General features: G+C 43.6%; 1 protein-coding gene across 1 annotated transcript; it reads right to left on the reverse strand.

Moving 5' to 3' along the window:
• Positions 1 to 922: 922 nt before the first annotated feature.
• ccl27a (chemokine (C-C motif) ligand 27a) lies at positions 923 to 10,099 on the reverse strand. Its single transcript, XM_084337983.1, has 3 exons — positions 9,982 to 10,099; positions 4,558 to 4,675; positions 923 to 2,789 (listed from the first exon to the last, which is right to left on the reverse strand). The coding sequence occupies exons 1-3, from the start codon at positions 10,043 to 10,045 to the stop codon at positions 2,663 to 2,665; spliced, it is 309 nt and encodes a 102-aa protein (XP_084194109.1). The 5' UTR covers positions 10,046 to 10,099; the 3' UTR covers positions 923 to 2,662.
• Between the last annotated feature and the right edge of the window lie 2,057 nt (positions 10,100 to 12,156).

The raw sequence follows: 12,156 nt of genomic DNA on the forward strand, positions 1-12,156 counted from the left end.
GCCTATCGGCCGATAAGCTCAAATGTGCCGATAGCAGTCGCCGATAAATACCCATCAATTTGTGTAGCGTCAAAAGGCAAAAAAAAAAAGTTCACTCGCGCAATCTACCTGCACAACGCCCGCCGTCCCCCACACACACACACAATCTACTGCATCAAAGTAACTACTTATGATTAACAAGGCATTCGTTTTGTGGCATTAGCGTTATATAGTTAGTGTTACACGGACAATAACATCAGCATATTATTATTACCCATAGCAGCAAGGCATTACTCCGAGTCCGTTCATTAGCTCGGTTCCATTCCGTTGCTCATTCCGTACCCAACTACACATTCTGCAATCTGTTAATAAAGTTTTCAACCAGACAAATGTATAGAAAGGCTTTGTTTTATTATAACATTTGTTGCAGTAAAATCATTATGTCTCATTTGGTCATGCGTGGAGCGCCGGTCGGCGGGCCGGGCAGCTAACGTAGCTACGTCATTAGCTATTAGATGCAAGACTAACGTTACTGGTGAAAATGTGATTTGCGTTGGAATACTCCTTTGTCAACTTGCTGTACTTTGCTTGCAGGTCTGCAGTCATTATTGCTGCATTATGAATAGCCGCAACTTTAGCCAAGGTAACGTTATGGCTAAACCTTTAACAATAGTTAACGCTAGCTTTCGGTTAGCTGTTCAATGCTATTAATAACACAACTCCCCGTCAACACCCTCTCTCGGGAAGATGGCATTTAAGAAAGTATCTGCTGTTAAAATGAAGTGTTACACGTTCAATAACAAGCATATTATTTACCCGAAGATAGCAGTAAACAAGGCATTACTCCGTTAGTACGTTCATAGCTTGGTTCCATTCCGTTGCTCATTCCGTACCCAACTACACATTCTGCAATCTGTTAATAAAGTTTTCAACCAGACAAATGTATAGAAAGGCTTTGTTTTATTATAACATTTGTTGCAGTAAAATCATTATGTCTCATTTGGTCATGCGTGGAGCGCCGGTCGGCGGGCCGGGCAGCTAACGTAGCTAAGTGTGTTCTGCTCTCGCAAACAGAATGCCCGGAAGTAGAAAAATTTATAAACGCTTGCCGATTGGTGGTAAGGACAGCAGGAGGTGGGTGCTAGCGGTCACCGGTGTGGCGTAATTGGCCGAATCGACTGTCAATCAAAATGGTTCCATTGCATTGGTTGAAAGCTCTGGTTGAGAGAATAGTATCCTGCTGCAGGCCGCAAGAATGGTTCCATTGCATTGGTTGAAAGCTCTGGTTGAGAAAATAGTATCCCTCTGCAGGCCGCAAGACGATACTGGGAGAGAGATAGTGATACCATAAACATATTTCTTGATGTTTCCTTTTTTTAAGTAAGTAAAGAGGCCTACAAATACAAACATACACATACAAATATACAGTAGTTTCATAAAAAAAAAGAAAAAAAAAAGAAAAAAAATTACAAATACTTATATACAAATATACAAATATCGGTATCGGTATCGGTATCGGCCGATAGTGTTAGTTGAACAATCGGTATCGGTATCGGCGGCCAATTTTCATATCGGTGCATCCCTAAACAACGTAATAACCTACAGCAGAGTAGGCTTCATCTTTTCATTATTGCTGAACTTAGCATCACATGTGTTTACCCTGCTGTGAAAAGGGTCTATTTTCCACTATAGGAATGGTGAATTACTACATTCTGTCTGTGGTAAATCTATAACATGTATATATGGAGAACAGGTATACTATAGTTTTACTATTGCACACACACACAGAGCACACATACACACACACACACACACGCACGCACACAGAGACACATACAAACACACACATACATGCACACATAGCACACAGAGACACATACAAACACACACATGGATACAGTTAACACAATGAATGGAAGCGGACAGTGCCAGCGAGCCTTCGGGAGAGGTGTTAGTTGGACAAAGAGTAAGCTAACCAGCACTGTCCGCTTCCATTCACTGTGCTAAGCTAGGCTAACGTGCAGCCACATAGCTTTCTACTGAACGCACAGAGAGGAAACTGGTATCTATCTTCTTATCTCTCTCTGGAGAAGACGGTATAGTAATATCAAATCACACAGCATATAAAATCATAACAATAAGACAACAAGACGAGGCAAAGAGCAAGGATAACAAATCAATTAAAACACGTACAACTTCATTGACAAAGGTTGGAGACCAGGTTTTAAACTCTGCAACAGAGGGGAAAATCTCAAGGACTGCTGGAGTTCATTCCATGAGCTAGAGGGGCATCATGGCAAAATGTACCCTGTTCCGAGCAAACTCTGGGGACCTTAAGGACCAGCCAGTCACCAGAACAGGTTCCATAGGTTCCAACATTCCATTCCAAAAATGATGTAGTATAAGGATCCAATAAGGGCCTTAAAAATGAACAAATAGCAGTGTTTGTTGCGGCTCTCCCTCAGAGACCTTCTGATGAAGGACACAGGGATGAGTGTCGTATCTATCATCAGTGATGAGTCTGAGGGCAGAGTGATGGACAGAGTCCAAGGATGTTCAGGAAGAAGGAGAATGAAACCTGACACACTCTTAAAGACACCAAGGAGAAAACTTCACCAAACTTGAAACTTGAAACAGAGCCTATGGAATTATACACAGGAGCAGGGAAGACGTAGTTTTCTCTCTACAGTCTCTGTGACCTGGCTCTCCTCTCCATCTTGCCTTTCCTTTTCATGCTTCGTATGAACTTCAGCCTCTTTTCCATCTTAGGATCGGCACAGATGGGCATCTTCCTGTCTTTCACATACAGTCTGTGGACCAGCCAGAAACATGGTAGTGGTTTATTTGCTGTTGTTACTTTACTGTTGCACATTACTGTTACGTTTGCACTAGATGCCAACTTCTCTTTGTTTAAGTTAATTTATTTTTTTTGACCCAGGGACAGTGCACATTAATCAACATGTTCAGTTTCCACATCAATGTAAATGTACCAGACTGTGTTGCTGCTCTGTGTTGCTGCTCTCTGTGTTGCTGCTCTCTGTGTTGCTACTCTCTGTGTTGCTGCTCTGTGTTGCTGCTCTCTGTGTTGCTGCTCTCTGTGTTGTTACTCTCTGTGTTGCTGCTCTGTGTTGCTGCTCTCTGTGTTGCTGCTCTCTGTGTTGTTACTCTCTGTGTTGCTGCTCTGTGTTGCTGCTCTCTGTGTTGCTGCTCTCTGTGTTGTTACTCTCTGTGTTGCTGCTCTGTGTTGCTGCTCTCTGTGTTGCTGCTCTCTGTGCTCTCTGTGCTGTTGCTCTCTGTGTTGTTACTCTCTGTGTTGCTGCTCTCTGTGTTGTTACTCGCTGTGTTGCTGCTCTCTGTGTTGCTACTCTCTGTGTTGTTACTCTCTGTGTTGCTCTCTGTGTTGCTGCTCTCTGTGTTGTTACTCGCTGTGTTGCTGCTCTCTGTGTTGCTACTCTCTGTGTTGCTGCTCTGTGTTGCTGTTCTCTGTGTTGCTACTCTCTGTGTTGCTGTTCTCTGTGTTGCTGCTCTCTGTGTTGCTGCTCTCTGTGTTGTTACTCTCTGTGTTGCTGCTCTCTGTGTTGTTACTCTCTGTGTTGCTGCTCTCTGTGCTGTTGCTCTCTGTGTTGCTGCTCTCTGTGTTGCTGTTCTCTGTGTTGTTACTCTCTGTGTTGCTGCTCTCTGTGTTGTTACTCTCTGTGTTGCTGCTCTCTGTGTTACTCTCTGTGTTGCTGCTCTCTGTGTTGTTACTCTCTGTGTTGTTACTCTCTGTGTTGTTACTCTCTGTGTTGCTGCTCTCTGTGTTGCTGCTCTCTGTGTTGCTGCTCTCTGTGTTGTTACTCTCTGTGTTGTTGCTCTCTGTGTTGCTGCTCTGTATTGCTGCTCTCTGTGCTCTCTGTGTTGCTGCTCTCTGTGTTGCTGCTCTCTGTGTTGCTGTTCTCTGTGTTGTTGCTCTCTGTGTTGCTGTTCTCTGTGTTGCTGCTCTCTGTGTTGCTGCTCTCTGTGTTGCTGTTCTCTGTGTTGCTACTCTCTGTGTTCTCTGTGTTGCTGCTCTCTGTGTTGCTGTTCTCTGTGTTGTTACTCTCTGTGTTGCTGCTCTCTGTGTTGCTGCTCTCTGTGTTGCTGCTCTCTGTGTTGCTGTTCTCTGTGTTGTTGCTCTCTGTGTTGCTGCTCTCTGTGCTGTTGCTCTCTGTGTTGCTGCTCTGTGTTGCTGCTCTCTGTGTTGCTGCTCTCTGTGTTGTTGCTCTCTGTGTTGTTACTCTCTGTGTTGCTGCTCTCTGTGTTGTTGCTCTCTGTGCTCTCTGTGCTGTTGCTCTCTGTGCTGTTGCTCTCTGTGTTGTTGCTCTCTGTGTTCTCTGTGTTGCTGCTCTCTGTGTTGCTGTTCTCTGTGTTGTTGCTCTCTGTGTTGTTACTCTCTGTGTTGCTGCTCTCTGTGTTGCTGCTCTCTGTGTTGCTGCTCTCTGTGTTGCTGTTCTCTGTGTTGTTGCTCTCTGTGTTGCTGCTCTCTGTGCTGTTGCTCTCTGTGTTGCTGCTCTTTGTGTTGCTGCTCTCTGTGCTGTTGCTCTCTGTGCTGTTGCTTACACGAGTGCTTTGCCGTCACAGGCTCCATTGCTCTCCTGCTCCTCCCAGTGGTCCACTTTCCACAGCATCTGCTGGGAGATCTTCCCCATGGTTCTGTAACAGCACTTTGGGAGACCTCCTATAACGGGGATTACATTCAATGGTCATCATTTGGGGACTGACCAGTATAGAAGGTAGTAACAAGGACACAGAGCAATGCAGGCTTCAAAGGAACACGCCAACATTATGGAAAATGTGCTTTACCGTCTTCTCCAGAGTCAGAGAAGACGTTCAGTAGCAAGCTATCCGGCTGCAAGCTAGTCTAGACTCTAGATGAACACAAATGAATGGAAGCGGATATGGACGACTAGTCTAGTTTAAAACTCCGGGAGAGTTGCTAGGCTAGTGGTCCATATCCACGCCTGGCAAAATGTCCCTGCCATATCATTCATTCCTTCATTCATTCGTTCGATCGTGATCTGCCATGCATAGTCTACGGCAGCAGTCCTGCACATAGATATCTATGGTCCTGCATGCCATGGGAACAAAACAAGACAAAAAAATACCTGCTAGTGACCCCTAGAGGCCATGCTGCTCCTAACATACAATCAGGCCAGAGTGGTTGACTGGGCAGACCGAGTGGCTCACTGATACAGTTATGAAGTTCCAAATAATGTATCTTCCATCTGCAGGTCAAACTCCTCAAGAATGTATGTGGATGTACATAAATAACAGATAGGGGATTAAAGGGGCACTTCACCAGAAAAACAAGGCTGATTTGCTTTGCACATAATCTCGCACACATCCAAAAACGAAATGGTTTTGCTCACATTCATTTAGTTAAAAATTCCTTGAGAGTAAATTAGTTTGAATATGGCCACCAGTGATGTCATCGGGGACATTGAATCCTTGCGTTGTGTTAATTACAGCGCCATGAAATCATGTATTAACACATTGGCGACCACGGTTTGCAGTGTAATATGGTTCTGGACGACCAGGGTTTGTCAACAAACCGATGTACTTTCTAACAGATATATATATACTTTATAGTATTGCTATCTATCCATTCTCATTGTCACTTGAGTGCATAAACCGTGCCTTCATAATGGCTTAAAGAAAATAAAAATACATCGGTTGGTTGTCATTTTATAGCGTCGTGAATATAAGCTTTATCGCAGTTTTCGTCTCGTCTTTTTTCTGGGAAGCTAGATATGAGGCTAAAGGCTAGTCACGTTATAGCAAACGCCATTTCTGTTGTATATATATGAATGAAATAAAACAAACTGCTTAGCATCCGGACTATTACAGAGCATCTATGGATGAAATGGGGGCGGCGGGGGACGCCGATCAGTATTATTGATTAGCAATACAGTGTGCGTTCAAGTATCCATATTCACTGATCGATCGCTTGCGTGTTACAACAATGTCCAATCCGGCTGTAATTTGGGTGAATAGTATCCTACCGTCAGCCCATGTGATCGCCGGCAGCATTTCGTCATTATTCATCGGCATCTGGTAGATCGATATGTCCATTGGCTGATCATAAATCCCATTATTCCTGGCTGAAATCTGCGTTCCGTAACGTGATCAAAGATGGAGGATGTTCGGCTGGGATCCAGGCTCATATGAAACGCCCCAGACAGTAAAAAAAATTATTTTCCCATTCGGCCTCAATGATACTGCAGTGGAGCGATGGCGCCCCTAAGAGGATCTGGCCGGTATTGCATGTCGCCGATTTAAATCTGGCGGGTAAATCTGCAGAGTCGATCCGGGATCTTGATCCGTTTATTAATATGGAATAAAACAATAACAACTTGCCACGAGTAGGGCGGCTATGTGGCGTAGTGGGCAAGGCGCTCGCCACGAAATCTGGAGACGCTGGGCTTGCCTGTTCGAGCCCAGCGCTCCACATTTGCTTTCAGTTTAGCTGGTTGTCCGTACTAATACACATTGGCCGTATTAGGGGGTGGGAAACTGATGGGTGGGGATTGGGCGTTGTGGACAGCGACTCCTACAGGTCGGTTGGTGCGCCTGCGCAGTAGAATCAGGAAGTGTCGGGGGCAGCGTGAGCCTCCCACGCGTTACTCCTCGCCACTGAGAGATCGAGCTGCGCAGGTGAAAAGATGCAACTGCTGTTACCTCAAGTACCGGAGGGGACTTGTGCTATGTATGACTTAGTCCACATTGCAGCCGGCTTGTGGGAGGCAAGAAACAGCGTTTGTGACAGGGGAGGTTTGAATGATACGAAATTGGGATGGGAGAAAATATAGAAAATGGGAGAAAAAGTGGATAAAAAAAAAAAAACTTGCCACGAGTTAACTCGTGGCTCTGGTCCTCAACGGGTGGAATCGAAACACGAGTTAACTCGTGGCTGGTCCTTAAAGTGTTAACACAACACAAGGATTCAATCACTGGTGGCCATATTCAAACTAATTTAATAACTGTCAAACTAAGTGTGAAAAACTGTTTATAACTTTTGGATGTGTGTGAGATTCTGTACAAAATAAATCAGCATTGAGGGCGGCTGGGTGGCGCAGCGGACATTGTGCTCGTCACCAACGCATGAGACACCGGTATCGAATCCGGCTGTCGGCGTTGCCTCCGGCTTGAACCCGGCCATCATACTAACTCAATTGGCAGAGTTAGCGGGTGGTAATCTGGACATTGTGGACAGCGACTCCTACAGGTCGGTTGGGGCGCCTGCACAGCAGAGACAGGAAAATGGCGGGGGCAGTGTGAGCCTCCTACACGTTACTCCTTGCCAAATGAGAGTCTGCGCTGGCAGGTGAAAAGATGCGACTGGCTGCCTACACATGTATCGGAGGGGACATGCGATGGGCTTCTATCCTCCCTACAACTGGCCAGTGAGGGGCACATGCAAGCAACGTTCAAGACAGGGGAGGGGAGAATTGGCACGAGAGGTAAATTGGGATGGGAGAAAAAATAGAAAAAGAGGAGAAAAAGTGGATAAAAAAAAATAAAAAAAAATCAGCATTGTTTTTTGGTGAAGTGCCCCTTTAAGACCCCTGCCTATTTCGGACCCCAGGAAGAATAGTCTTTCACCCATGGGTGTAGACTAATGGGGATCCATAAAATAAACAAATAAACAAACCCATGGGTCCCTGCTGGCCTGGGGTCCAGTCCCACCAGTAACTACCTGACCCATAGAAAAGCTGATCTATAGTTAACCTATAGCAGGGCTATTCAACTTTATTGTTCAGGGGGCCACATTGTCAGAAACCCAAGGGGCCAGGGGCCGGACTGCCACGGCGCCTCCCCGTGCTATGAATATATGTACACTTGACACAACACGCAACCACATTTTCACAACTTTTATTTAACTACATTGCAAAAGTAGTATACTTTTCAAAAAAAGTGCTTCATTTATGTGCCACATCTGCAACATCTCCTGCAAAAAGTGCTTAATTTATGACTGTGCAACAACTGCAACATCTCCTCTTCAACATTTCAATATAAAAATAAAATAAAAAACAAACAAGTGCATGATGTGCATCTGAACATTCTAACATCAACACTTGAACAAAAAAACACATTTATAGTGCAGCTGAGCTTATGAAAAAGTGCTTCATGTCTGTGCAACAACAGCAAATCACAGCATCTTATTAGCACTTATTGTCCACTCTTAACTCTCAAACATCAGGGGGGTGGGGGGCAGACAGGCCTAGCCTACATACACACATCTAATGAGAGCGATTGCACTTCTTTGACTGGGCAATGGCAGAGAAAGAGGGTTCATAGGAAGTGAGGGCTACCCGCAAACAGTGATGCAAATGCTCATTTGTCAAGGAGGCACGGTTGCTTGTTTTAATGGCATTCATGTGAGAGAAACTGGATTCACAGGTGTATGTTGAGCCAAACATTGTTAGCACAGATATTGCCAGCGTTTTTATTTTGGGGAATGTCTTGACATGAATACACTTTATCCAAAATGTTGTGGTGGATTCATTCTCAAGTGCCTGCTTCAGAGCAGATGATGCTTGCATGTCAATTATTTCAAGTTGCAGGAGACCTTCATCAATGTGAAGTGATGCAAGGAACTCTTGTCCTTTTGTGGAAATAGCAGCTACATTGGCAAATGGGTTGCTCACAAAATGCATCAATTCTCTGGACATGTCAAATTCATCAAATCGACTTGCAAAGTTTCCCCTCAATTTATCAATGAAATCTGTCATTAATTGAGTGAATTTTGGCTCAATTGTGCGTGTTAACGTTGACATGAAAAGAAAAAAGTAAAAAAAAAAAAATTTTACATTTTTTATTTATTTTAATTTTATTTATTATCATGTAATCTTTGGCGGGCCGGTCAGAATCATCCCGCGGGCCGCCAGTTGAATAGCCCTGACCTATAGCTTCTGTAGTGCCAACATTAAACTGACATGGTAAATAGATGCAAGGCATCAAATGAAAGTCATGCAGGTTCTACTCTGTAATTGTATCCTTGAAAACTGACTAAATAAACAGCTGTGAGCAACATAACCGGCAAAATAAATTATCTTCTTCCGTTGTAGGCTACTAATGTACTAATTAAAATTCCACTTCTTGCTTTGTATCACATACTAATTCAAAGCACGTGTTTAGCAAGTGTAATCTAAGTACACTTTAAAAAATAAACATAACTGAAATGTTTACACAACTTAAGTTGCACTAAAGTAAGTACACATATTAAAACTGTAAGCAAAAGTAACCAGAAATACATCAAAACTATAATTTCATTGCATTTACAAGCACACCTTAAGTACAACGTTTAAGTACAATTTAAGTGGTTTCAATTTAACACAACTTTGAGTTAATAAAAAGTATACTTCATAAGATAATACAAACTTGTACTTTGACTTGGGAACATAAACCTTATTGTTCCTGGGGGAAATTTTTATTGTTGTTGACAGCACTACGTTTGAAGAGAATATAGCCTACAATCTATCTATCTGTCTGTCTGTCTGTCTGTCTGTCTGTCTGTCTGTCTGTCTGTCTGTCTGTCTGTCTGTCTGTCTGTCTGTCTGTCTGTCTGTCTGTCTGTCTGTCTGTCTGTCTGTCTGTCTGTCTGTCTGTCTGTCTGTCTGTCTGTCTGTCTGTCTGTCTGTCTGTCTGTCTGTCTGTCTGTCTGTCTGTCTGTCTGTCTGTCTGTCTGTCTGTCTGTCTGTCTGTCTGTCTGTCTGTCTGTCTGTCTGTCTGTCTGTCTGTCTGTCTGTCTGTCTGTCTGTCTGTCTGTCTGTCTGTCTGTCTGTCTGTCTGTCTATCTATCTATCTATCTATCTATCTATCTATCTATCTATCTATCTATCATTATATTGATATATTTACTCATATATTTACTCATTATATTTACAGCAGTCAGCAGATATTTACGTTTGTATTATTTACACAGTGAATGATATCAAGTATTTAGTTCTGGAAGTAGATGAGTGTGTATGTTGATGTTCTTACCTTCAGCTGAGGTGATCGCCAGAGCAACCAGACAGAGGGACAGAGACAATGTCTTCAGGTCCATGATGACTGAGAGAATGAAGAACGGATATGGTTGTTCACCGTTTAAATACTGACATACGAGGGAACACACACACACACACACACCCATACCAGGGAACACACATACACACGGACACACAGACACACAGACACACAGACACGCGCACACACACACACACACACACACACACACACACACACACACACACACACACACACACACACACACACACACACACACACACACACACACACACACACACACACACACACACACACACACACACACACACACACACACACACACACAGTTTATCTTTTGAATCCTCTCCCGTTATTGTTGTCAGAGTGAGGAGCTGGTATGTGCTATTGAGACAAGATCCAACAGGCCTCAGAACCACCTCACAAAGGTAGTCCTGTTTACAGTGTGAGAGATCACAGTGCTGGGGGTAACACGTTACAAACTGTAATATATTACGTTTAGCAGTAATGCAGTAATATAACACGTTACTAATAGGATTTCCGTAATATTATAACAGCTACTATGTTACTATGTTATGTTATAGTACTATGGACTATGTTAGTTACTATGGAACGCGCTACTCTACATAGATTGTAACGTAACATTACTTTCAAATGAAAGTAACTAGTCATATATAATATATTACATTTTGAAAGTAACTTGCCCAAAAGACATACAAGACATAATGCAGGCCACCGTTCCTGTCAAATAATTTGCGCCAGATTTACTTAAAGGGGACATGCATTGCTATTCCTAGCACTATTTGGGCAACTTTACACAATTCCTGAGAGTCTATTGAACACATCTGTAAGCTTTTATTAAAAAAAAATGCATTGTTTTATATTTCTAATGAAGTACTCAAAAGCCAAAATTTTCTCACTTTGGATTTCAGGCTGTGTTGGCCTGGCTCCGCCCATAAGCACTTTGAGTGACAGTCATCCACACAGTCTGCGACTGGCACAGAGAGAGATAGAGAGAGACTGAGGGGGATACTAATTAATTTCGCCGCGGGGGGGGCATAATCCCACGGGACAATGCATTGGTAACTTGTTTCAAATGACAATATATACCCCTGTGATTATTATTGTACGGATCGGAATACGGGCGTGCACGTGGGAGCATGCGCAAAGATATTACAGTGATATGCTGGTGCTCACTGCAAGGGAGAGAGAGAGAGAGTGAGGGTGCGGTTACACCTTTCGTTTCATTTTCGTATCGTCGTCATATGCGTTTCGCCGCGACGTCGTGCGCCTCGAGTCACACGTTTTTTTTTTTTTTTTTCGTTTTTGTCACCCGAGCACACTGATGTAGTACACTGCCAAAGCAGTAGGTGGCAGTAGGTGGCAAACATGAAGGCAATTTCAACCAATCAGAACTTGAATGTGCCTGCAAAGCAAATGTCAACAAGGCGGCCACCATCTTTTGCCTAGTTACCCAATGCAGCAATTATTTTTCAGCAAAGCCTAATAAAAGTGCAATAAACAAAACGGATACATTCACTGTGTGTTCTGCCTGTCATTTGTTGATGAAACAAAACTAACATCAACACAAGTGACCACCAAGAGCGGATAGTTTAGTCTAAAAAAAGACAATTTAGCGTTTCAGCCGTATCCACAAAAAACGCCAAAAAACGCATTTCTGTGTAATAGGGACATGAAACGTATTCAAAAACGTATAAAAAAAACGCCAGAAATACACTAGTCTAACCATGGCCTGAGAGACGGAGGCACGGAGCACTGTGTAAACAAATGCTGCGTCCGTGCCTGTGTAAACAAACGCTGCGTGTGTGAGAGAAGACAGGTCCCTTCTCTCTCTATCTCTCTCTCCCTTGCAGAGTGCAGTCGAGCACTTTCTCGTTTGAGGAAGTGTCGGGTTACACTATCTGCCTCGCTCTGTTTGAGGAAGTGAAGATTTCCACTCGCTCTGCTATCGCTGTGTGGGCTGCCTAGGTAGATTGTGGGCGGGCATTGGCTCCAACCACAGAGCCAATCAGATCACAATCAGCTCCACCAGCGCCAAGTTACATCACCTAGCGAGTCAAATCAGAATGACCTAATTAAATGGAGGAGGAAATTGTCTCAACTGAATGAGAGCAATCCGCCAATATGGTA

The sequence above is a fragment of the Notolepis coatsorum genome, assembly GCF_963971535.1.
Source record: "Notolepis coatsorum genome assembly, chromosome: 2".
Lineage (NCBI taxonomy): Eukaryota > Metazoa > Chordata > Actinopteri > Aulopiformes > Paralepididae > Notolepis > Notolepis coatsorum.